General features: G+C 42.4%; 1 protein-coding gene across 5 annotated transcripts in view; it reads left to right on the plus strand.

Moving 5' to 3' along the window:
* si:dkey-240h12.4 (death-associated protein kinase 2) overlaps positions 1 to 27,251 on the plus strand; it is a 40,330-nt gene that overhangs the window by 9,448 nt on the left and 3,631 nt on the right. For 4 of the 5 annotated variants that reach the window (XM_063185229.1, XM_063185230.1, XM_063185226.1 and 1 more), the window contains 8 exons: positions 3,511 to 3,704; positions 5,597 to 5,818; positions 7,782 to 7,920; positions 8,258 to 8,387; positions 11,745 to 11,793; positions 15,906 to 15,932; positions 23,017 to 23,169; positions 25,031 to 25,076. In XM_063185229.1, coding sequence (XP_063041299.1) covers positions 3,643 to 3,704; positions 5,597 to 5,818; positions 7,782 to 7,920; positions 8,258 to 8,387; positions 11,745 to 11,793; positions 15,906 to 15,932; positions 23,017 to 23,169; positions 25,031 to 25,076 — 828 coding nt within the window. In that variant the 5' untranslated portion in view covers positions 3,511 to 3,642. Of the gene's footprint in view, positions 1 to 2,829; positions 2,886 to 3,510; positions 3,705 to 5,596; positions 5,819 to 7,781; positions 7,921 to 8,257; positions 8,388 to 11,744; positions 11,794 to 15,905; positions 15,933 to 23,016; positions 23,170 to 25,030; positions 25,077 to 27,251 lie in introns of those variants that run through there. The other variant, XM_063185227.1, reaches the window with a different exon arrangement.

Below are 27,251 nucleotides of genomic sequence, written 5' to 3' on the forward strand. Positions count from 1 at the left end.
ATTATGGGAAATACCAAATGCCAGAGGAAGATCCCTCTGTTCGATCGAAACGTTGCCGTATGTAAAAATGAAATTAAGTTTTATTTTTGGCGTTAATACCCAGTGTGCGGACCACTTCATCACACTGCGTACCACTTTTTGTCTGCCACCTCGATTACTGCTTTGTGGATGTGTGCACCCCAACTTCCAAATAGCCTACCAAATGCCGACATGGGAAAGACACACGAATGCGAGTGTTATTATCCACTGGAAAACGAAAATGTTTATACTCAAGTTTTCGAGACTCGTAAATATGGGTTTCCAAGAGCACATGAATGCACAATTAGTTCAACACTCATAGAGTCAAATTTAACACTCTTCAAGTGTCTAAGTGTAATTAGCACTACACAATGTATTGTGTCCTCTGGACAAAAGTCCACAAAATTCGTATGTCGATATAACAAATCATCTGATGGTTGGGCCTGGGATGTCCTCCTGATACAGAGACGGCCAACAATGCAGGAATACGTACAGCATCTCCTCTGGACAAAAGTCGACACAATTCGTTATTCATACTGATGCATTGTACACAAAGGTAACTGTAGTCTTGGCTAGGGCAAAGATTTTCTATGTGACGTTTTACCAACTCTGGCTGCCACCTCTGTCTGACAAAGTAGTTGATGGAGTCAACGAACTTCATTGCCTAATTTATTGAAAATATTATGTTGCAAAGCAGCGTGGTCAACTGTAAATGAGTCTTTTATGCTAGCTATTCCGGTCGTAAGAGATATGTAACTATCATGCTTTCAAAATATATGTTGTGCAGCCCACCTCCCCAGAAAAAAGGAACATGCACAGGTTTTGCACATCAAGTTTAGAAATTACATTCACAAATACAAAATCGCCATCTTTTCAAGGGACCTAATCAGGATGGGTGGTGTTTGTAGTCAGAGTGGCTGCTTTAACTATAAAGTGCAGGGAGAACTCCTGTAGTTTCTGTTCAAGCTATTCGTCAGCATTATATGCAGCTGTCCCAACAACCTACTTCACTCCACAGCACTTCACCCTCCACTACCATTCCGATTTTTATGTCTCCCCCGCTCCCCCGTTTGTTTGTCTCTTGTGCCTCTATTTTTTTCATACTGTTGTTTGTTCATCTGCCAGAGCACAGCAATCAGATTGTTTTTTTCCCCCGTCGTCAATGTTGTTTTTGTTTTCCCTCTTCCTAATGACTATCCTCCCTTTCTCCATCCCTTTGTCTGTCTCTCCATTTTTCTCTGAGGTTGCCTAACTCTGCTCTCATTATGTATCTAGCCTATTTCTCTTCTCTCTTCTCTTCTATCTGTTTTTTCCACAGTACTTTTCTCTTCATTCTATACTTTCTTTCTCTATGTTCGAACTCTTTCGTCTGTCAAATAAACATCCAAACTTCTTCCCTATTTCACTTTCCACCTGTGTCTCACAAGTACAATAAAGGCAAAGGTGACACATACTGTAGTTCTTGTCCTTGTCAGAGCAGAGCACAAGGTTTTTCAGGGCTCAGTTGTGACACTAGCCTGGCTGTTGCGACAACAGAGCTTACAAGAGCTTAGCCTGCCCTGGCCAGCTCTCGTGTACTATACAATGACTTGTCAAAGATGGGCTTGCTTGACCTCTGTCATCATGTCATCGAATGTCCGCTTGACCCGTGTCTATCAAATGTACCTGCACGTTACTGGATGCAGTTACAACAGGGTCATCTGCATTATTTAGTAGCAGACGGCAGGTCCCGGGCTATACTACGTAGATCATGGCACATCACATTGCAGCTACGAGACTCTTTTATCCAAAACGCCTAAGCAAAGAGGACATCAACAAAATGTCAAGGTGGAGGCCAGGGCACACTAGAAAATGAGAAAACAGCAAAAAAAAGGCACTGTTAATGCCACTGTTGAAATGAACTATGCTTCGGGTAACATTTGAACCAACCAACGCAATGATTTTAGCCTTAGGTCAGTGAAGCATTTTCAATGCTTCTCAATTTTTAAGATTACACTGGCCACTGGTCTTTTGACTCCATGTTAGAGAAATTTGACCCTTGACAGTGTTGTAAATTCTCTGTTTGGATTTATACAAGTTTTCTCTGAAACATGAACAGCTCATTTAGTTTACTGTGTAAGTGAGTGAATGCCTGCTTGTCTGCCTCACTGTCATTTTAGATTCTATCTGGAGAGCCATTCTGTTCCTCAGTGCTACTGTCACAGCATATTGTGGTTTGCCAAATTATAGACAGTGAGGCTGCAGTCAGCAAATCAACAGGCTAGGTGTCAGTCATTGTATCCAAAGCATGACAACAGTATGGTTTCCAGTGATGGGCAGCCTGGATTCAGAAGCTCAAATCAATGAACAAAGCAATGACCAATTGCCCTTTTTGGTACAGGAGAGGTACAATCAGGTCTTGTGGCACTGGAATGTCCACTCATCACTAATGGTCATCACTAATTGAAAGTTTTGTCTTTCATAGTTGTGAGCTGGAGAGGCCCACCCAATGAAAACGCTTTATAACTTTGATTGGCCACTCATAAAAAAATGAGTTTTAGTTAAATGCACCTGTTTTTATTCTGCTCTCGCCTAGTCAGCGGTTTCTGACTGCCACTGATGTCAATAAAGGCCTCTGTTGCACTTTGTGCCACTGCGCTGTACCGCTTACCCGTTAAGACACAGCGTTATAAATTGGCTGTTACCAGAATGGCAATGACCAGGTCGTAGTGCATTACTAGGCCCTGTGTTAATAACCGCATTTGTGCCATAACTGTGTTATGCCATTGTGGTGTAGCACTGTGGTAGTTCACTTTTCACCATTACAGCGTTTCACCGGTGGAACGACGTGCATTATGGGGCTATGTCTGATTCATACCCTACATTTGGTAAATTACATGTAATTCTATTCCCTCAATCCCTTCATTACTCTGTCTGTATTTGACACTTCCCCCAGTTGTTTCCATACATTTCATGTGTAATCTTAAGCCCCTCATTTTCGTGTCAAAGTATATGCGAATCTGTATCCATATTCATCTCATACGTAGGATATGAGGGGGTCTTTTCAAGTAAGGTGTGTGAAGAAAGGACTGGTTCAGGCGTTAGTTATTATCTGTGTGAGGGGAGGCTGCTGCTTTATTTCTGTGATGTGTGTGTTGTGCTTGTCTCGTCTCGTGTGTCTGCCTATTTTGGATTCGTCTATTCTTAGCATTTCTTTGATGGATTTCCCACAGGTAGACCGCACAGCTCTCATATGCTGGTTTGTCTTTCACTGGGACTGCCTCTTGGTCCCTGCTGTTATGCAGGATATGTGGCTTATTTGCTCTCTCTCTCTCTCTCTCTCTCTCTCTCTCTCTCTCTCTCTCTCTCTCTCTCTCTCTCTCTCTCACTCTCACTCTCACTCTCACTCTTACAAACACCCCCCCCTCTCTCTCTCTCTCTCCTCTGCTCTCCTCTCACCCCATGCTCTTCTTATCTCATTTGACCTCCTCTCCTCTGCTCTGTTACCCTCAGGGCTGGGCAGAGGGTGTACCATCCGTTGGGCAGCATGCAGTAGAGTGGAGCAGCTCTTCCTCAGCTGGAGTGTTTGGGAGCGAGGGTACCCCAGGAGAAGAAGAAGAGGAGGAGGAGGAGGAGTGGGAGAGCATGGCTGTCTTTAAGCTTGAGAACGTGGAGGACCTGTATGAGATCGGAGAGGTGCTTGGCAGGTAGGAGACTACATGTATCTTTGCAAACGTTTGTATTCTTTTCGGGGTCGTAGAAGTGTTCAGAAGATAGGAAACATGTACATCTACATGTGTTTTTGTATTTGTAACCAACTTTTATTAAGCATTTGACAGATAATAGACTATTTTACCTAATTTTTTTATTCTGATGAAATCAGAGAGGTGTTTGGCATCAGAGAGGTATTCAGCAAGCATAAGAGGCTACTTAACCGTCATTGTTTTCATTTTGATCTTTTGATACCGATGTCAAAGTGGAAACCAATATATTTTAATTACCTAATGAAATGTGCTTTATACACTAGGCCTACACTTTGTACAAATTAGGCTGGTTTCAGAAGTGTGGGCTTGAGGGAGTAGAGTGCTGCCAAAACTAACACTTAGGAGTTTGCTTATCTTGTTTAATGACCATTTTCAACCTTGACAGCTCTGTGTTATCCTCTGGAAACTACCTTGAACCAGTTGTTGGTTTGTTCATGCTGTCTCTGCCACACAACAGAAGTTTTTTCTTAAAGTGAGGGTTGTATATGAGGATTGAGTGCACATGTTACTTTTGATTTTTAGTTTTCGAATTAGACCTGAGAACTTGAAGTGAAAGTAGCAAAATTCACATGAAAGTGGCACGCGGTGCTCATGACTTGATTTCCCTATCAGGTCCTCCTCAGAACTGTGCGGGGATGTTTATATATGGTCATTTAGTGTATAGAGCTCGAAAGTGACGTCACTTCCCCCGATTTCATGGGACCTCAACGGCGTTTTTAGCCGAAAATCGTAGCATGTAATCCAATGGCGGTATTAAAATGGCATTTCGATCCCCTTCGAGTTGTGCCACAAGCTCCATATATATTGTTTCTGATATTTTTGCTTAATTTTTCGTACGAACCCCCACATTTTTTAGAAAGCTGTGTTTCTTCACATTTTTCATGCCGACGGTCTCGGAACAAAACATTGATACTTCTGCATGAATAATCTTTATCTATCATCTTAAACAGCATATTTGTAGCCCAGCGCATATCATGACTGAGATCAGAAGATATTTACTCGCTACCACGTTGTTAGATGGTCAGCTTAGGTCCCGTGAAACGCGGAACTAAGGGGCGGGACTTTCGAGCTCTATTGTACTGTATTCTGATTTACAACCAAATGTCTTACTGTCAATGACTTGTACAGCATATGTGTTCTTGTAGCAGGACTCTATATTTTGTCTTTTTCTCTGGCAACAAGAAAAAAATTCTATAGATATTCAGACACATACAGCAACGTAAACTTTTCAACACAGCGATAGACTCAAATGCCACTACACGTTACTGGTCAAAGCTGTAAACCACTTACATGGCAGCAGAGTCAATGACAGAGCTAGTACGTCTTCGACGTCTGTTAGCCTACCTAAAGGTAATGATACACAGGACAACTTTTCGGGCAACCCTTCTGGGCAACATCACGATTGGCTTTTCATTTTGGAATGGAAAAAAAGTTGTCTGCTACAGTACTTATCCAAGATCCAAGTTGACCTGTATATCACCTTTAGACTGTCTACAATGTCATAGCAATGTTGTTATAGTTATGGTTCAGCTTTTCCAGCAGACAGTGAGTAGGATAGCCGGTGTTCCCATCGGTGTGAAAGAGCTACGCAAGCAAACTCTAACCTCCCTGTCCCTGTTTTTTTCAGGGTTTTTTGACTTGCGTTCATAGCCCCATAATGCACACCGTTCCACCAGTGGAACGTTGTAATAGTCATTAAGAAAGTAAACTACCATAGTAGTACGCTACTATGACATAACACAGGGCCTTAAGTAATGCAGCATGACTTGGTCATTGCCATTCTGGAAACAGCAAATGTTTAACGCCGTGTCTTAACGGGCTAAATTGTTCGGCAGTGGCCATTTTGGGCAGGTGCGTGAGGTGCGTGAGCGGGCCTCCGGCGCTCTGTGGGCCGGGAAGTTCGTGAAGATCCGTCGCGGCGCGGGCAGCCGTCTGGGCATGGAGAGGAAGAGCGTGGAGAGGGAGGTGGAGGTGCTCCAGGCGCTGCAGCACGCCAACGTCATGGCCCTCAAGGACGTCTTCGAGAGCCGCGCCGAGATCGTGCTCATCGTGGAGCTGTGAGTAGCCACGAGTGTGTGCCTGTATGTGCGTGTGTGTGTGTGTGTGTGTGTGTGCCTGTATGTGCGTGTGTGTGTGTGTGTGTGTGTGTGTGTGTGTTTAGCTGTGTGAATAGGTATGTGGGTGTGTGTGTGTGTGTGTGTGTGTGTGTGTGTGTGTGTGTGTGTAGCTGTGTGAATAGGTATGTGTGGGTGTGTGTGTGTGTGTGCGAAGCTGTGAGTAGTCGTGTGTGTGTGTGTGTGTTTACGTGTGTGTGTGCGTGTGTGTTGTTGTTTGTGTGTGCATGCTGCAACATGCCAACATCATGGCCAGGATGTTTTGGAGAGGTTGTGCTCATCATGCTACTTGTGTGTGCTTCTGCCAAAATACTTACAGTATGTAGTCACACCGACAAAGCTGAATTGAATTGGTTTGATACAGATAGGCCGACAGAACAAGAAGGAAACAGGAGAGTGAGGTAGAGGGACGCATAGACAATACAATACAATACAACATGTATTTATATAGCGCAGTATCACAACTACAGTTGTCTCAAAGCGCTTTCAACATACACATACTGGTGAGTCAGTGAGGATGAGAGGTGGACACAGAAAGGAAAGTCTAGGAAAAGGTGACAGCAGAGTGACAAAGAAGAGCTTGATGAAAGACTCCAGCCTGGAAGTTGATAACCAGAGAGAACCAGACTGGACAGGCCAGGAGGATGAGCTAGACAGGCTGGTGCAGCACAGCAGGCATGTGGCTGGCTGACCCCTGGAGAAGGCTGGAGATAAGGGAAAGGGGGGGTGAGACGGAGGGCGGGGGGCTACAGATAGGGGAAAAAGAAAGAGGTGAAGAGAGAGGAGGAGAGAAAGGGAGTTTGGGGGTGGGGCAGAAAGAGAATGGGGATAGAGAGAGGGGAGAAGAGAGACAGGATGAGAGAGAGGGGGAGCAAGGGGGATCAGGAAAAAACTTTAGATAGAGGGAGAGAGAGGGAGAAAGTGAATTGTGGGGATGGAGAAAGAGAGAGAGAGACAGAGACAGAGAGAGGGTGAAAGAGAGGAGAGGGGAGAGAGGGGTGATGGGGCTCCAGAGGAGTAGAGAGGAGGTCAAGAGCCTAGGGCAGCTGTGATATCTGGCAGAGAGCATTCTCTTGGCTACTTCCACCACATCTCCCCAGCGATACTTACAGATGGAGCAGTGTAATTATAGAGTCGTGCTATAGTCAGGTTGGCCAGATCGCATGGCAGCTATCCAATGTTGTTGTCACGTTTTGCCGACACTCACTGAAACTGGGCCATTTACTCAAACTTGTGGAGCATGGCACATTGCGGCTCCACTGCTACTCTGGGAAATGAGAGGTGAGAAAAGTGACCAACAATTATAAATAACATGACACTCATACGTGGTCTGTGGAATTAGCATGTGGTTTGTATGTGTCAAGTGCATTGTGGTGAACTGGTCAAATGGTGATGGGGAAATGATGCTTGATGTCCTCATTAATGATCAGAAAAGTGGGAGTAGATGGTCAGTCTTTTTTTAAGTTCTGCTCTTTGTTTACGTATCTTTTAAAAACGTTTTCTTTTCCATATTGTCTTGTCATTGCACAAGACATTTCTATTTCTTTCTTTCTCTTTTTGCTCTCTTTTCATCCTCCCTCTGTCAATCTTCTGTCTTTGGCTCTGTTTATCCCACATACAATTATACCAACCCCCACCCCTCTCTATATATACCTCTATTTCTATCTCTACCACACACCTATCACCCCTTCATCTCTTGTCTTTCTATCTCTTGTCGGTCTAAAAACCAACTGTTTTTTACTTCTCTGTTTTGAAGTCTGACCAACTCTCTCTGTCTCTCTGTCTCTCTGTCTCTCTGCCCCCCTCTCTCTCTCTCTCTCTCTCTCTCTCTCTCTCTCTCTCTCTCTCTCTCTCTCTCTCTCTCTCTCTCTCTCTCTCTCTCTCTCTCTCTCTCTCTCTCTCTCAGTATCAGTGGAGGAGAGCTGTTTGACTTCATTGCTGAGAAGGAGAGCCTGACTGAGTCGGAGGCCATTGAGTTCCTCAAGCAGATTCTGCAGGGAGTGAGCTACATGCACAGCAAACACATTGGACACTTCGACCTCAAGGTACACACCAGGACACAACATCACATCATCACATCATCGTCAACAGATAAGATGATAGCTCCCTGCCGAGGGACTACAGATGCAAATCAGCATTTTAGCTAACTTGGCGCTGGAACAGTCTTGTACATGACCCCTGTCAAATAAGCCAATAAACTAAACTGTTTTAAACTAAACTAAACTAAGACTTATATTTATATTAACTAAATATTTGGCGATGATTCTTAGAATGTACTTGAAATGAACATTTTGTGATTATTAGAATGTGTACAATTCAAACACATTGGACACTTTGATACCAAGGTACATGTATGTGCGTGTCCTTATTTCTTCTTTCCAGCCAGAGAACATGATGTTGTCCAGTCATAGCCAGCCCAATCCAGATGTGAAGATCATAGATTTTGGGATGGCCCACCGCTTCATCCAGGGGGAGGAGTACAGGAGCATGGGGGGCACCCCCCAGTACATAGGTGAGTGGTACAGTCATGTCCAGTTCAGTCCCACCCCCAGTAGATAGGTGAGTGGTACAGTCAGAGAGTCTGGATGAGATATTATACTCCTAGAATCTCTGATACAAACATGTCCAGTTCATTCGCACCCCCAGTACATAAGTGAGTGGTACAGTCCAGTTCAGTTGTACCAACCAGTACATAAGTATGGTAAAGTCCAGTTCAATTCAATTGCACTCCCAGTACATAAGTAAATGGTACAGCACTGTACAGTACAGTGAAGTCGCAACCCCCGTTCAATTCAATCGCACCCCAAGTAGGTAGGTGACTGGTACAGTCCAGTCCGATTTACTTGCACCCACCAGTACATTGAAGATACACAGTTGTCATTGTGAGTGTCTTTAATGGCAACAAGTGAGGCATAGTATTGGTCAGTGGGGTTTCAGTCACAGTGCCCATACTTTGGGGAATTCAAGCATGGGGGCACCCTCAGTACATAGATGAGTGGTACAGCCCAGTGTTCTTCAGTTATCTTACAACATCTTACCTGCTACACACAGCAATGTTGTCAGGCTGTCTCTGAATGTGCTATGCCTGTGTGTGTGTGTGTGTGTGCTTGCGTGTATGTGTGTGTCTGCGTGTGCGTGTGTGTGTGTAGGTATGTATGTGCGTGCAGAAGTGAGTGTGTCCGTTGCTTACTGCCAGCCAACAAAAGAAGTGAAGGAATGTTGGTTTCTATGGTGAGCGGTGGTGCAGGAAATGACTGTGCAGTTTGACATGGAGGGGGGAAAGACTGGACATGACCAGAATTAAAAGTAAACATCATTGCCTTACAGTTGAAAGCAGTCAGTACCACAAGTTTCCCAAAACACACACACACACATAGCTGTGTTTTTTATCTATTAACATTGTGCAAGTGCAACTTGCAGCTAATAGCTCATCTCTCCCACCATCTTCAACAGTACAGAGAAGTGAGTCTAGGTCTTCTCCATAAGGTGCTCATGTAGATCTGTGGGGGATTTCAGAAACGTTACACAAACTGTTAATATACTTGGAAATCACAATGATAACATAGATAAGCATGGTGCGATTTGTCAAGGAATAAACAAGTGGGATACTTTTCCGATTTTTAACAATGGACCTATAATGGACATGTAAAATCATTGGGAATTGATCGTTTCATGAATACTTACCAAGTAATGAACTAATATTGACTAGTATGACCAACTTACAGTAACTTTTGCAGCTAAAAATATCTATTTCTGGAAATTCAAAATGGCAGCCATGGAGAAGAGACATCTTTTAATGTATGAAAAGCCCACTCATAAGCCTCAGTCACAATGAATACTTATAATTTGATTGTTGCAGTGGCAAGTATTTGTGAAAAGGTAACATTTGTGGATGGGCAGCATGAACTCTGGAAATGAACTACTAAAATATTACACAGTGCACCTCTAACATCTGGTGAAATCATCATGTGCACTTGCACTGGACAGAAAATGAGGCTGCTAACTATGGTACATCGGGGGGAAATCCAGATGATCTAAATCACCTTTACTCTTCACACATTTTACTTTTCAGAGGAAGAGGTTTTGGGTTCTGGGTGTATCACAGATATTTTAAGATAGTGTCTCTTCCTCTTTTTATCACCAAATGGGTCAGCCATTTTTGTTCACCTTTCTGAATAGGTTTACATGTCACTTTTCAGAGCTGGTCACTGAGTGAATCAATTGGTCTTCATCTTTAATAATGTTTACTGAGCTGGCTAAAATCCAAAGCTATAAACATGAAATTTAAAGCCATACCCCAGCCCCAGGTGAAATTAAGTCACTTCCCACAGTCCCTAGAGCTATAGAGATAAGTTAACACAAGCACTTTCAGGCAACCAAACCATTGCTTCAATCTAGCAGCAAGGAATTTTGAAATGGATACATAAGATTACAGCAACTATGCTAAACTCAGCTAATGTCCGCTCCGTTAGCTTCTTTGTTACCAGATTCTGTTAAATAATTTCAAAAGAAAAAAAGTTTACCGCACACCGACTTTGTTTAGTGCAAACAACATGTTTCCCCTCCGTGCATCATCAGGTTCGCTCAGAAATTGGTCAACTTTGTTCTTTTGAATTGAGAAGACATTTAACAATGTACAAAAAAGACCATAGCTTCTCAAGTTTGCACATACATTATTTTGCGTTCAAGTCTAGTTCATCAATTTTATGTAATAACAGTGAATGAAACACCACACAGATTGCGCACAATCACACATGTTATCAGTAGGCCCTACTCGCCCACAAACTCATAGTGCTTCTCACACTCTGACACAAGTCTCCCACATACTTTCAAGGGAGTTTTCCCTGTCTGTGCCATAGGCTATCTCTTCACACTCTCACTCTGACACACCTGCCTATTCGCCCACATACTTTCCCAGCATATTGAGTAGAGCGAGGCTATCTTTCAGGGCTGATGACCAACATCCAAAAAAAGCTGGCAATTATCCCAGAAAGTGTCAGAGTTTTGTTTGTATTTCCTGACCCAAACCTCTCGTCGGAGTTAATACCAGGACTACGCCTTGACACAGAATGAGCCCCAAAGCATCAAGACTCCAATGACATAATCCTGACTTCGCGGTTGTTCATCCAGCTGATACTAATTGTATTTTTTAGTTGGACAAGACTTGGCAGGAACTTTGCATGGACAAAAAATGTATTTGCGGTTTTCTCAACACAAATGATTCATCAGTTATCTATTTGTTATCTCGTATCTGTACAAAGCCTTGTATCAATATAAATTATCTGTTTTTGAATGATTGGAGCAGACATGAAGTTTGGAAGATTAGTCATTGAGGCTTTATGACTTTTTACTGTAGGTCCTTTCCCTGACATTTGAATAAGTAAAGTAAAATGTTAGTCCAGAAGTAGTGTAGCAAACTCTGTTTTCTTTCATTGTGGCCTTTTGAGACAAGAATAACTTGACAACAGTAGAGAAATATAATACAAAATACACATGTATCACCAAAATGGCATACATTAAAAATAACCAAGATGGTAGCCAGTAGATCTAAAAAACAGATATATCTACACACAATGGATTAACTGTTGTTTGTTTAAGCCTTGAAGTTCCTCTCAGGTACTGTAGGCTAGGCAACAAATTTGCACTCGCACTCAGGTTGGAAAGCCATAAACAACAACTGTTTTTTATACTTCTCTGTTTTGTAGTTTGACCATCTCTCTCTCTCTCTCTCTTTCTCTCTCTCTCTCTCTCTCTCTCTCTCTCTCTCTCTCTCTCTCTCTCTCTCTCTCTCTCTCTCTCTCTCTTTCTCTCTCTCTCTCTCTCTCTCTCTCTCTCTCTCTCTCTCCCTCTCTCTCTGTCTCTCTTGCAGCTCCCGAGGTCATTAACTACGAACCACTGAGCACAGCAGCCGACATGTGGTGAGTTACACACACACACACACACACACACACACACACACACACACACACACACACACACACACACACACACACACACACACACACACACACACTCACACACACACACACACACACACACACACACACACACACACACACACACAAACATATGGACACGTGTAGGCACATACACACACACAACCTGTTAGTAGTATAGTCATACACACATGCACATTCGCATACACATGGACATGAACATGCATACATGCATACGCACACACACAAATGTCATACACGTTCACACACACACTCAGAGACTCATACAGTGACTCATGCAGCGATGGCACATTCTGCCTCCTCACGGCCTGGCTCCTGGCTGTAACGTCAACATGGTCTGTGTGTGTGTGCGTGCGTGCGTGCGTGTGTGTTTAACAGACATGTTGGGACTAGCATCATCCCCCACAGCCCTAACGTCTTTTCTGTGTGAGTGAAGGCATTTGCTTGCTTGTGACTGCATTGCCGCTAAGGCATCTACCTAAGTGTGCATTATCTGATTATACGTAAATAAAACTAGTACAAAGTAATAAACAAAACATTATTTTGCACATATGGTATTTCCTTTTCCACAGTATATGCACAGTTACAGTTTTTCTTGATCGCTTTAACACAGTTATCACTCCAAAAAGCACATTTTCACAACAGTTAATGCACCGGGCTAACCAGAGAAACCAATTTTCCAAACACAACATCTTGTGTGCAAAAGGCTCTTACGTTTCCAAAATATTTAACATATGTAATGAAAGCAAACTTTGTCTTCTCAATACACACTACATAGCAGTGTGTGAACACTACCAGTCAGTCATTACACAACAGACAGAAAAATACAAAACATTGTTATCATTTTGACACAATTTTCCCATGCTTAACGCTGTTGTCAATTACATAACTTTCATGTCAGTAACATTTTTGTTTCATTTACTTAGCCGGTGACTCTGCTTGATTAGGATCTAGTGACTAAGAGCAGGGCTGTAGTGGTCAAATTAGAGGTGGGTAAACTATGATTTTTTTGATCAGACAGACCGTGACGCGACGCAACGCGACGCAACGTTTTTTTTTTTTGGGGGGGGGGGGTCATCGGTGTATCTGTGTATCTACAGGTATGAAAATGGGTATGAGGCCAGGCATGATAGTAGGCCTATAAAGTATCGGTATCAATGCATCCAAAATGGTAATTTGTTTAAAAGCCACTAGAACGTTTTGGCATGCACATTCATTTGTCTACTATAAATGACATTTAAAATCTCTTCAGTTAGGCCTATTAGGCCTATCACATAATTTGTGTGATCATATGATGCAGAGTGTGCCTTTGTTACAATCCTAGATAGTAGGCCTAACACCTATAGCCTATTGGAGTAAATCAACAGCATAACAATGCAGCTCAATTTCATAGGCGTATTCCAATTTCTGCATTAGGTTTTTAAAATTAGACTCACCATCATGTAGGCCCATCTCAGCCATTCCCCACAAAGATGAATGGCATTAGGCTATATAACATTGGAAACTAATTATAAAAAACCCCACAACATTTGTGGTTTACAACTGAATTGATAAGGAAGTGCTATTAGGCTACATTTTAGGCTTATATGTGTATAAGACAGCTCACAATTTACCCCTCCACTGTCATCCATTAGGCCTACTTAGCTAGGCTACTTGTAGTGGCATGCTCAGAGATTAGCAATAGGCACTGCAGCCATTACGTAAGAGAGGAACTGGAGTTTTACCTATTATTAATGAGCTAACCCATACAGCGTTATCAATAACTGCAAAGGCAATAGACAGAAGAAGAAGCTGATGAAGAAGAAGCTTAATTTCTTAACTCAGGAATGAGTCCTTCTAGCTCTGAGAACTTGTTTTGCAAATAACTTGGAAATGTCAGATCATGAAAGAATCTTGTGACAAGGTGTAACAAAACGTGTACCTCCCTAAATGATGGATTTGGTGGTGTTACTAGGCTTACTCCTGTGTTAGGTTACTTTCATACCTGGCTTCACACGCGGGATTTTTTTGTTTTCCAACTCCACCGCGCGAACGTGCATTTGCGTTTCTATCGGCATTGCCGTCCGTAGAATCGGCGGACAGATGCGCTTTCGCTTGTAAACATGGGGCGCACTGGCTTGTCCCCTACTTCTTTCGGACACACGGTGCGAAGTGGCTAGATTTGATGAGAAGGGCGTGACTAATTTGCGAACAGTAGAGAGAAACCTGCAGTGGAGTCATATGGAACGGAATGAACATTATAATGCAGAGGTCTATATTTCAGGCAGTCCAACAAAATCCCGGACATTTCTGAAATCCCCCCCGCACATTTTTTTAGGTCTCAAAAGTAGGGAAAAAGAGGACGTCTGGTCACCCTATCCATGATGATTAACTATGATTAACTATGCAGGCAGGCAACTACACAACGTGTAGGCCTATGTGTTTACATATTCCCTGGATCTTGATTGGTGTCGCCGCCGCAGCCGAAAGGCACTGATTGGAAGGTCACATACCCGAATACAGAGCAGATGAAAATGATTCCTACTAAAGCGTTAAGTAGGCCTATGTTCAACAATATTTTTTAAATTACACCAAATTTATTTTGGATTATTCCAACGGCAGATCACAAGGCGCAGGGAACTTTGACGTGCGTAATTGCCATTAAGAGCTGCGTAAACGCTATTACTGTAAGAGGTGGGTAAACGCTATTTAGAGGTGGGTAAACGCTATTTCCTAAATTCCAGAGGTGCGTAAACGGCGTTTACTTGCGTTTACCCTCCACTACAGCCCTGACTAAGAGGTAGCAGGCCCAGTAAATGATTTGCACAAAAATTGTGTTGTGTGTGTGTGTGTCTTTTCTTACAAAAAATTGACAGTAGGCTAGGCAGTGTCAATAATGCCTTCTTGCAAAGAATTTGATTGAGAACCAGGATCCTTTGAAGTAATTGTTGTTTTGTTTTTTGTTTATTTTTCCCAAACAAATTGTCTGATAACTGTATTACTCCCTGTGTTTTGTATAAAGTAGACAACTGTTTTCACGTTGATCTAATTTGTTTTCTCATTTGGTGCTAATGTGTGTCTTTTGACATGAAAATGAGGCTTTGACAAAAGATTGTTGAGTTTTTATGGCAATGTTAAGGTTTTGATAGCAGAGTTTCGTGCTGGGATATATGTGAAGGGTTTATCTTCAAGTGTTGAGAGTAATTGGCTTGTGTGTAGAGTTTTGACTCTATGAGCGAAATTTTGCAAATTGTGTGCAAGCAGTAGGCAAAAACTGTAAAAGAACTTACACTGTAATGTAGGGAACAAACAAGTAAGATCCTGCGTATATAGACTGATTGCTAAATTAAGATTTTTGAGAGAAAGTGTCAAATAGGTGCTTCCGTGCGTTCATACAACTGGGGTAAGTTCTAAAAGTCAGGAAAAGATTTTGTCTGTATGGCTATCAGAGCTTAAACAATGAAATGTTTTCTACTTAAATGACACATGTGTTAACTGTTCAGCAAAAATTGCGTTATATGAATGGAAAATGTGTCAAGTCAATGAGAATGCGTTACCACATATGCACAACGTGTCTTTTGCTTTGCTGAAATAGTGGTCAGGATGACTTTGTCCGAGTCAGTTTCAAAAATTGTTTTAAAGCAATTGAGAAAAACTGTAACAAACTGTATGTGTGTGCATAGACGTTACTGTGTGTGTGTGTGTGTGTGTGTGTGTGTGTGTGTGTGTGTGTGTGTGTGTGTGTGTGTGTGTGTGTGTGTGTGCATTTGCAGTGCCTGTTGGTTAATGTTTAAATGTGTTTGATAGTTTTCCAAGTGATAGTAAAGGTGATGGTTATCGTGTCCAACTGACCATTCCCCAAAGCGATGGTGGACAGTACTAAAAACATCATAATTCAAAACTCTCTTCCATCCTGCATGAGAGAGCAGAGAAAACAAACCGTATCTCTCTGATGTTATTCATTAAGGCTATCTGTCATGCACTGTGTGGGGACCCATGAGAGTTGTGGGAGTCCATATGCTCTCTCTGTGGTTTGGGTGGTTCCTGCTGGAAATAATGTCATTTCTTGTCTCTGTTTTCTTTTTTTTTTGCAGGAGCATGGGCGTCATCACATACATTCTGTGAGTATCCCCTACTCTCTCTCCCGCTGTCTTATTGTGTGTGTGCGTGCGTGCGTGTGTGCATGTGTGGTGTGTGTGTGTGTGTGTGTGAGAGAGAGAGAAAGAGTACAGTGCCTCCAGGTTATTTGTTCTTTCTCTGCTATATCCACTCAGCATGTGAGTCACCCATGGAGCTCCCTAATCAGACTCATGAAGACACTCATCAGGCAGAAAGAGACACCTCATTAATCTCTTCTCTTCTCTTCTCTTCTCTTCTCTTCTCTTCTCTTCTCTTCTCTTCTCTTCTCTTCTCTTCTCTTCTCTTCTCTTCTCACTTACATTACAACATATTTTTTTTCCACTAACATTACCTAAATTAATAAATATCCACAGACCCGTGTTCTCTTCTCTTCTCTTCTCTTCTCCTCTCTTCTCTTCTCTTCTCTTCTCTTCTCTTCTCTTCTCTTCTCTTCTCTTCTCTTCTCTTCTCTTCTCTTCTCTTCTCTTCTCTTCTCTTCTCTTCTCTTCTCTTCTTCAAATTATGAATTTGCACTATGTTTACAAGAAATATTTCTAATCTTATGTAGCCTTACATTTCTTGAAATCAGTAGATAATGCCCATAGGAGCAGGTTTGGCAGAGAGGCCCTCTGTTTTTACCATAAAGGCCTGTATTTTACGACAATAAGCCTATGGTGAGTTTGAGATATGAAGTAATATCGCTCTGACTCAAATGCAGTCTGCAAGAGACACTTAGAAGAAGATTTGGCAGAGAGACTTTGCGTGTTTATCATGAAGGTATTTTACTGAGATATCACTACATTGAGTCAGTGTATTATGTAACAGACTACAGTCTTACATAATATCTAATATCTTTTTGAAGTTTGCGTTTTCAGCTTTTGTGCCTTTATTGGATATTCCTGGAAAGTAGTGAGTAAGTATTGGATATGCCTGGAAAGTAGTGAGTAAGTATTGGATGCAGGGCTCTAAATTAACACCAGCCCACCGGCCAAATACTGGTGAAATTTAGGTTTGGCTGGTAGAAAAGACTAAAGACCAACTTGCTAGCCACTTTGCCCCTTTAGTGAATATGTATTTGGCTAGTAGTAAGATTAACATCTAGCCTGCCTAATTTTGGACACCAGATGGAAATTAGTATTTGTGCTATAATGTGGCGCATTTACATATGTTCATTAATGTGCAATGTCCTGAAAAATAAATAAAGTAAAGTAAAAGTAAATTAACATACTAGCCATTTTGGCTGGTGATGAAGTGTTGATTTAGAGCCCTGATTGGATATGACAGGAAAGCAGTGAGAGAGCTGGAGAAGGACTGGAAAAAATGACCTTGGGTCAGAATCGAACCCATGTCCCCGGATTTATGGTATTATGATGTCTTACTTGCCTCCTAATATCTCATATTATAATGCTAGGAGCAGGTGTTGACGGAGGATTGGACAAAATGACCTTGGGTCAGAATTGAACCCGAGTCAAGTCAAGTCAAGTCAAGTCAAGTAGGTTTTATTGTCAATTTCTTTACATGCACTGGTCATACAAAGAATTTGAAATTACATTTCTTGCTTTCCCATACAGACATAGACTAATCTAGGTAAGGACATAGACAGTATAGACATAGACAGTACTTATACATGGACTTAAGACAGTATGGACATAGACAGTGCTCATACAGACATTTAAAGTGCAAGACTGGACAACAGAAGACTTGTAGAGGACATACATAAACATTTGTTGTGCTTTTGTGCTTTTCCTAAAAAAGTCCTTTATAGCGTTCTGACATGGTAATAGTAGCATTTTGAAGAAAATAAATATTAAAAAAAGGTCTGTCAAGTACACCAGCAGCAGTGTGTGTGTGTGTGTGTGTGTGTGTGTGTGTGTGTGTGTGTGTGTGTGTGTGTGTGTGTATGTGTGTGTATGTGTTTAGTGCAGGTAGAAGGTGCGGTGTGCGTCTTGTGTGTGTGTTCGTGTGTGTGTGTGTGTGTGTGTGTGTGTGTGTGTGTGTGTCAGTGTGTGTATGTTTGGGTTTAGTGCAGAAAGTGCAGTGTGCTTGTGTGTGTGTGTGTGTGTGTGTGTGTGTGTGTGTGTGTGTGTGTGTGTGTGTGTGTGTGTGTGTGTGTGTGTGCGTGCATGTTTTGAGTTAGTGCAGGTTGAAAGTTCAGTCACAAGTATAGTAGTGCAGGTGGAATGTTCAGTCGCAGATATGGGGATGGGGGGGGGGTTGTCAGTGGCCTTGCTGGCTAGAGGCTGACAGTGGAGGGAGAGTGGGTTGAGTGTTCAGCATCTTGATCGCTTGGTGCATTGTGCTGCTCGCCAGCCTGGTGGTACGGGAACGGAGGCGCCTGTACCTCTTTCCAGAGGGCAGGAGGCTGAACAGTTTGTGTGCAGGGTGGCTTGTGTCTTTGATGATCATCAGTGCTTTCCGGGTGAGGCGTGTGGTGTAAATGTCCTGCAGGGAGGGGAGTGGTACTCCAATGATCTTCTTCGCTGTGTTCACAACACGCTGGAGTGTCTTCCTGTTTTTCTCCGTGCAGCTTCCTCCCCACACTGTGATGCAGTTGGACACGACGCTCTCTATGGTTCCTCTGTAGAATGTTGTCATGATGGAGGGTGTAGCACTTGCCTTCTTTAGTTTGCGCAGGAAGTAGAGACGCTGATGGGCCTTCTTCGCCAGTGATGTAGTGTTGGTGGTCCAAGAGAGGTCGTCGCTGATGTGCACTCCAAGGAACTTGGTGCTGCTCACTCTCTCCACAGCATCGCCGTCGATGGTCAGTGGTGGCAGTTGTTTTTGGACCCTTTGGAAGTTGACAACAATCTCCTTGGTCTTGTTGACATTCAGCAGGAGGTTGTTGTCTTTGCACCATCTGGCCAGCAGGTCTACTTCTTCTCTGTAGTGAGTCTCATCGCCCTTGGTGATGAGGCCCACCAGTGTTGTATCATCCGCAAACTTCACTAGATGGTTAGTGCTGTGGGTCGTTGTGCAGTCGTGTGTCAGCAGCGTGAACAGCAGGGGGCTGAGAACACAACCTTGCGGAGCCCCCGTGCTGAGGGTCAGGGTGCTCGAGGTGTTGTTCCCTACCCGTACTGCTTGTGGTCTTTGCATCAGGAAGTCCAGCAGCCAGTTGCAGAGGGAGGTGCTGAAACCTAGTTTGTCCAGTCCCTGGATTTATTGGATGGTGTCTTACTTAGCCCACTGAGTGACGCTGCCCCCATAACATACATGAGGCCCAGGAGCAGGTTTTAATATCACTCGCATCTGGGTCACCTCCTCTGGGACCTCGTCTCTGAGGGAAGCACTCCGGTTCCTCACGAGAGAAGCCCTGTTTCCTGTTTTTACATGCAATGTTCAGATGAGATACAATCTCTCGATCAGGATGCATTGTTTCTGCTATTTTGAAATGGTAGGTGGGATGACCGTGTGTGTGTGTGTGTGTGTGTGTGTGTGTGTGTGTGTGTGTGTGTGTGTGTGTGTGTGTGTGTGTGTGTGTGTGTGTGTGTGTGTGTGTGTGTGTGTGTGTGTGTGTGTGTGTGTGTGTGTGATTGTTTAGGGGATGGGGACGGTACTTTCAGAACACCTTTTCCCAGCCACAAGTCAGCTCTCTGTTTGACAACAGGGTGGGACCCTGTTTTGTTTATCTGAGAACAGGGCAGGCAAATAGACATGTGCATTTTGCTTCAGTTGGTGAGTTAGTTAGTTCACTCAGGTAGATAAAGTAAGTTAATTCATAACTTACATACGTTACTTAGTATGTTTTCACATTTGGTAAATTGATTTCCACTCCAATCTCTGCACATTTTCACACACACATTTCAATGTATATATGTGGCCGCCTGATGAATACGAATTGGCCTATGGCAGAAACACATATGCCTGTGTGCTTTTAAACCAGTTTTTATGCAAATTCCTTTTGTCCTCTACATCTGTTCACATAATACAGTGTTTCAATAGGCAAAGAAGATTAGGACATGCTTAAGTGGCCCCAAACAGCTGGACTGTTTTATTTAAGTAAATTTTTTATCAACTACCTGTACACACTCCTCCAAAATTTGACTCTTGTCTGTAAATATTCTCGAGGACTTCATGCAAGCCATAGTATTTGCAAATGTTTTGTGTTCCAACGTTTGCATATGTTTGCAATTTTGACCACACCTAAGGTGCCCTGGGATTCTGGGGCCATTGATAGCTTACAAGAGTCAATTTGAGGTCACTGTTAGTGTTAATAGTATGTATTTACTGTACGCAATGGTATCAATAGTAATAGTATTTATGATGATAAAGGAGGCACAACATTTGTAGTCTTTCACATTTCTTGTCATGACTTTAAATCCTATGTGACCACTGCCACTTTTAGACTAGGACTGTTTTTTTTATTCTCAACCAACAATACAACTGCTTTGCATAATAGTGAGCGAGGTGTTATTTGTTGGTGGCTCACAGTAAAAACTCTACTGTAGAGTACTGCACTACATAAGTATTGCAAGTAGGTGTGTTTTAAAAGATACTTCTCAAGTACTGAAAGTAAAAGTACAAGTACACGTGATTAAGGAACTGCTACCCAAGTAGCCATTATTAAAACATTACTACTTCACCTCTGAAAGTAAAAGTACAAGTACAAAACTCCCTGCAGTGTAAATTAATCCCAATTGTAAACTTGAAAATAGCCCAGATGCATCATTCTCATGAAAGCAAAGGACTCTCACATGAATAGGTTAATCCAAGTTAACTTGCTCAGGCTTTACTTTTCAAAAACTACTCAGCCTACTTCAGTACATAAAAAATGGATTGCAGTAAAAGTATTACATTTCTCGTAGATATGTAGTGAAAAAGGGAAGTAAGAAAAAATAAATACTAGTACAGATGCAGCATTTTCCATTTTAGTACTCAAGCTCTACTTCGTTACTCTACCACGTCAACTATCCAGCATCATACACATAATACACATTGCACAAATCCAGAAAATCACTCATTTACACACATTTAGCATAACAAATCACTCATATCACTCCTTTAAAGACATTTAGCAAAAAATCTAGGTATGAAAGTGTCCTACAGTAGTACAATAGAGTGTATTGAATACACTTGGATAGCATAATGTAATTTAGTGCCACTCAATGCTCTCCAGACCAAGGGTTATGTCCAGGGCCAGATTATGGTCCGGGGCCCTAGGCTATCTGTTGCTCCACAGTGAAGGTAGATGGCATCAGACTCAGACTCAACAGCAGACTTAATTTTGGGGGCCCCTAGGCTGCAGCCATATCTAGCCTGTGCATTTACCCAGAAAGACATGGACCCTGTTTAAACGAGCTGTTACCAGAATGGCAATGACCGAGTCGTAATGTATTACTGAAGCTGTACACTGCCATAGTGGTGTGGTCCTACTGTATGGTAGTTAAGGGTTTTCAGTGGCTATTATAACGTTCTTCTGGTGGAATGGTGTGCGTTAAGGGGGCTACTCCGGTCTTGAGCACATCTGCCCTTCCAGTGTACCTCTCAATGACCCCTCCCTCTCATCTCATCTGAGGGTTAGTAACTGGGATATGTAAATACTACATGGATTGGTGCACAGCCACTGTCCTAACTAGGGCATGGCATGATGATGATGATGATATACTGTACATGCCGTTTAAACACGCATTGCATAACATGGGTAGCTTAAGGAACATGAAAAAGATAATATTTATGCAACGGCTCGCAGACCAGACTTTTGAAAAACACTGCCATAGCTGAATGTAGACGGTCATTAGTGTATGATCTAGTTTTTTGCCCTTTATTTAACCTTTATCTAGCCAGGAAACTAAAGATAGAAACTAACGAAACCAAGAAGGTTTTTAGTCAGATAGTTTTGGCCAAATATGGTACTTTCAACTTGAGTGTGTGTGTGCGTGTGTGCATGCATGTGTGTGTGTTTCTGTGTGCTTGTGTGTGTGTGTGTGTGTGTGTGTGCGTGTGTGTGTGTGTGTGTGTGTGTGTGTGTGTGTGTGTGTGTGTGTGTGTGTGTGATTGTGTTGGTGAGGTGTGTGTGTGTGGGGGCGCATATTTGCCAAAAAATGAAATATGAATTATGATCAAGATGACGTGATGTACAGTACATTACAGCAGTGTTTCTCAACCTGGGGTGCCGCGGGCCTCCCTCAGGGGTGCCACGGAAACGTGGCTGATAATAAATTATGTAATAAAATACATATCTAAATTGATAAGTTAATGCTAGTGGAATCTTTCATCTTTCATCATAGGTCGCCCCAGTCAGCTGCAACTTCGAACGTAGGTCGTGTGACGTCTTCAAATGTGTTACTTTTCTAAGCTTGTGTGGTATCGGATGCGAAGCCATGTTACGGCTTGTTGGTTTGGGGTGCCTTGAAATTTTTCAGGAATTGAAAGGGTGCCTCGCCTGAAAAAAGGTTGAGAAACACTGCATTACAGAAATGAAACTGAAACAAAACAAGCCTGACAATGGACAGTTGAACTTGTTCATTGTCAGTGATTTTTGTTGTTATTGTGGAAGTGTGTTTGATGTCAATATTTTAAATGAATGTTTGATAAGTTGAGTTTTGTTTTTGAAATGAATTGGCTATGTGATGGATACAGCTATAGGCCTATGCCTCATCTGGTTTAGCCTGAAGGTTCTCAGGCACTAACCCAACTTGTCTTAATGTAATCAGAGACAGTAGTACATCCTGTCACAGATCCTGTACACCCTGTCAGCGAGTTGTATTCCCTTAGTTTAAGGAAGTCATAGGGTTTACCCATTGAACATTCTATTTACTCTCATTGAGTTTACCTTTTGCCCAGCTTTGCAAGATACTGTAACATAGCAGATGGGCCCATCTACATCAACTACAACTACATCATAACAACATTGCTATGACATTACAGAGAGCCTTAAATAACATATGAAAACATGGTCATTACAATTCCGGTGACAATAAGGTGCTAACATAGACATCGAGACACAGAGGCTAGCATCCCTTGGTACCAAACACACCACCGATAAGTAATAAAAACTATGAATCATGTTCCGTGTGTACCTCCCAAACAGTATGGCGGCAGTATGGCAACGTGTTTTGTACAAAAACCAAACCCCCTATTTTTCAGACTGAGTGGTCTCTCCCCCTTCCAAGGATTCACGGATGAGGAGACGCTTCTGAACATCATAGGGATGATGTACGAGTTTGACGAGCAGCACTTCAGCATGACCAGTGCCCTGGCCAAGGACTTCATCCAGAAACTCCTGGTGAAGGACCAGCGGTAAGGCTCCTTTCCCCACCCTCTCCTTATCTGCGCACTAAGCCCCCGACATATGGGTGGGAAACCTTTTTAAAAAAAAAAAAAAATTTAGGGGCTTTTTTTCTTTTGTTTGATAGGACAGTCTGAGATGGTGACAGGAAGCGAGTGGGACAGAGAGACGGGGTGGGATCAGGAAATGACCCCGGCCGGACTCGAACAGAGGTCCCCGTGGGCATGAAAGCCCAAATGTGGGGGGCTTAGCGCGCAGCGCCACAGCGCCCCCATGGGCAGGAAACTTAATTGGTTTCTCTCTGCGTCAGCGAAACACAAGGCCACAAGCACAGACCAAGAAGGGAGTCTGCATATTGGAATTCCCTACCTCATCTCTCTCTCCCATTAGTTTCCTGTCTCCAGCTTCACTGTACTATCCAAATAAAAAGCTAAAACATCATTTCTTCCTGCAGTTGTCAGAATAAAAGGCCTCCACCTATAATATAAACAAATAACATGTGAAAGATGTTCAGTCATAGTTGTTTATACAAAGTACTTTACAAAATACAAAGTATTTGGATGTGTTGTTTTAGTAGCACTCCAGAGACACTTCCTTCCACTTCTCAGAATAAGTTTTTTTTTCTACTTCCCTGTCGCGAAAGAACCTGTTTCTTACTCCTCTATGTAAAATGATCCTCTATATCCTTGAACTTTTGTATGGCAAAGGTCATGTAAATATGTTGGATGCACTCTCAGGACATTTTTTTTATTTTTTATTAAGTATTTTTTGGGGGCTTTTTGCCTTTATTATTACAGGACAATATGAGAGTAGACAGGAAATGACTGGGAGAGAGAGATGGGGGAGGACTGGGAAATGACCCCGTCCGGATTCGAACCGGGGTCCCCGTGGATGGGCATGCAAGCCCAAATGTGGGGGGCTTAGTGCGCTGCGCCACAGCGCCCCCCTCACACCACATTTTTACATACCACTGCTGAGTTATTTCACATATTTCGCTTGCACTGGCCTTCATGCACGCATTGTGTGTGTTGAATGCCGGTAATAGCCCCAAAACACAAAAAGCAACTACGGCGACAGAAGTAATTGTCTTTGTATAGAGGAGCTGGCGATAGAAGAGACAAGGCTTGACAAGAGGCTAATTGAGTGACCCGAGTGACAGATTGTAGTTGAACTTCAGCGAATATTATGCAAATGAGCTATGATGCGATTTGGCGACAGCTGCCGCAGCCAATTGAAATGGTAGAATGCTTACATTCTGCTTTAACAGTCATACTTTTTTTCTCATGTCGCTCTTGCTAAGGCAGAGTCTTTGTAGCTTTTGTCTCTTCTGGTGTGTTTGCAGCGTAATGCAGCAGAATTCACTGTGAAGGAACTTGATGAACTACCTCCTCCCAGGCCTGTTTCTATAATTGCATTACTTTATTTTAAGCCCACGACTGATATTAGTGTTTTACTGTTGAGATCACTTCATTTAAGGTGGGAGGGAGCCAGATTTTTTTTAATCAAGATGTTATCCTTAGCGATAAAGCACTGAACAAGAAACTCTGCCACAGAGACACATACTCTTATCTATCATGTGATCTCCTCTCTTTTTCCTGCATTCTTTTGCCAAACAGGTTTGAGCTATATTTATTTTCAGTGGTTGAATATTTTCCCCTCATATCCTCTGACTCAGTCTAAATATGTGTGCCCATCTGCGATTGTTTTGCATCTCCGACTTGATCTAAATATACAGCATGTGTGTGATTGTGTATTCGTGCAGTGGCCATGTAAAGCTGTATGTGCACCTACGTGTGTGTGTGTGTGTGTGTTTTTTCATCTCTCTTCTGACTTGATCTAAATATGTATCTGTGTGATTGTGTGTGCGTGCAGTGAGAGGATGACAGCTGATGAGAGCCTACATCATCCATGGATTAAGGTGAGCCCTCATGGCTAGGATTGTGGACGTCAGAGATGCCATATGGATGTGTGTGTGTGTGTGTGTGTGTGTGTGTGTGTGTGTGTGTGTGTGTGTGTGTGTGTGTGTGTGTGTGTGTGTGTGTGTGTGTGTGTGTGTGTGTGTGTGTGTGTGTGTGTGTGTGTGTGTGTGTGTGTGTTCTCACCCCTCACTCTGTCTTTCTCTCCTGCACCCTGTCTATCTGTCTTTGTGTGTGTGTATATATGTTTATGTACATGTGTCGATGAGAAATGTATAGTTCTGTGTATGTGTGTTTACGTTTATGTTTACTACTACTACTACTACTCTCTCTCTCTCTCTCCCTTGTCTCTCTCTCTCCCTTCTCTCTCTCTCTCTCTCTCTCTCTCTCTCTCTCTCTCTCTCTCTCTCTCTCTCTCTCTCTCTCTCTCTCTGTATGCATGCACACATACAGTGCTCTGAACAATATTTTAATAAGCACAGAAGTTATTTCCAAAATGCTCACACAGTAAGTTACTACAACATATGGCAATCTTACAATAGGTTGATAAACCAAGGTTGATAAATTACATATTTTTCCTTTTTTTGTGAAATTATGTTGCTGCAAAAGTGAGTACACCCCTATGTTAAACTCCCATAGAGAGAATCATGATCTGCAGCCACAGTACATGTTGACATGTATGTTTCTTTTGGTGAAATTCAGCTTTCCAATGTTGATGACATTCATGCAGACCCAAACCATGTGAGTCCAACCACCATGATTGACTTTACGCTTGGGGCACTTTTCTTTGTACCAATCACTTTCTACCACCACACATGCTTGACAGCATCTAAATCAAATTTGTTAATCTTGGTGGCACCAAATCACAGGACATGGTTGCAGCAATCCATATCCTTGGCTTTTTGTCTGTGATGCAGGGGTGAAAGTAGTTTTCATGTCTTACTGGTGCAACTTATTCACACACTTTTGGCTGGCAGATTTTGCAAACAAAATGAGCGCATGGTGACTTATAATTCACATGATTTCGGCGCGGAAAATGTAAACAAAATGAGCACATGGCTGCTTATTATTCACGATTTTGGCTGTGGTAGCAACTTTGGGAAAATAGCGAACACATCCATGGTTTCAGTGAATGCTCGTCATTATTTCTTTCCGCGTGTTTGACAGGTTTGTGCCAGGTCAACTGCTCAACCTTTTTCACCTGTGATGTTTGCTTTATTGTCAATTTCATGTCGATTTAAATGTTAGTAAATGTGTTTGAAGTGCACATCAGAGGGCTCCCTTTTGCTTTCCATCCCTTCCATTCCATCGTTGCATTAGGCCCAAAAGCTTACGGGGTTCAAACCAGTTAGAACGGGGAGAGAATAACTTCTAATAATTCAAGAGCCTAGGCCCACAAATCATCTAATTCACCTTCACCCTTTCAAACTCGTCACTCCCTCCCAACTCACAGTTACTTGTCTTGAAGGAGTGAGGCATTTTCAGGTCTCAGAAATGAAACCAACGCACGTTTAACCACCAACGCAAAAAAAGAAAAGAAAAAAGCCCTCTCTATCCAAACGATACATTTGCCTATTTGAAAACACTCCATCCAAAACAATAAATTTCCCAGATAGCAAGAAAATATTTAAAGGGACAATGTGTGAGATTTTTAGTTGTTTATTTACAGAACTCATGCTGCCCATTCACTAATGTTACCTTTTTCATGAATACTTACCACCAGCATCAAATTCGAAGTATTCATTATGACTGGAAAAATTGCACTTTTCATACATGAAAAGGGGGATCTTCTCTATGGTCCCCAATTTTGAATTTCCAAAAATAGCCATTTTTAGCTGCAAAAATGACTGTGCTTGGACCATACTAGAAATTATTTGTTTATGACTTAGTAAACTTTCATGTAAAGATCAAATTTGGCAATAGGCAGCCCAGTTTCAATGAGCACCATAGTTGCAGTAGGCCTACCTTTTTTGACCATTTCCTGCACAGTGTCCCTTTAACATACAAAACAGGGTTTTCAATTAAAAGTCAGTCAGGGCCAGATCCGTTTATCGAGGATATTCCTTGGAACAGCCGCAATTTCAAATACCAACACCAGAAAGACCAGACCGCAAACAAAATAGACATGTGCACTACTACGCATGGTAAGCTATTCTCTTCATAGGACACCTGTCTCA

The sequence above is a fragment of the Engraulis encrasicolus genome, chromosome 20, assembly GCF_034702125.1.
Source record: "Engraulis encrasicolus isolate BLACKSEA-1 chromosome 20, IST_EnEncr_1.0, whole genome shotgun sequence".
NCBI classification, from domain to species: domain Eukaryota; kingdom Metazoa; phylum Chordata; class Actinopteri; order Clupeiformes; family Engraulidae; genus Engraulis; species Engraulis encrasicolus.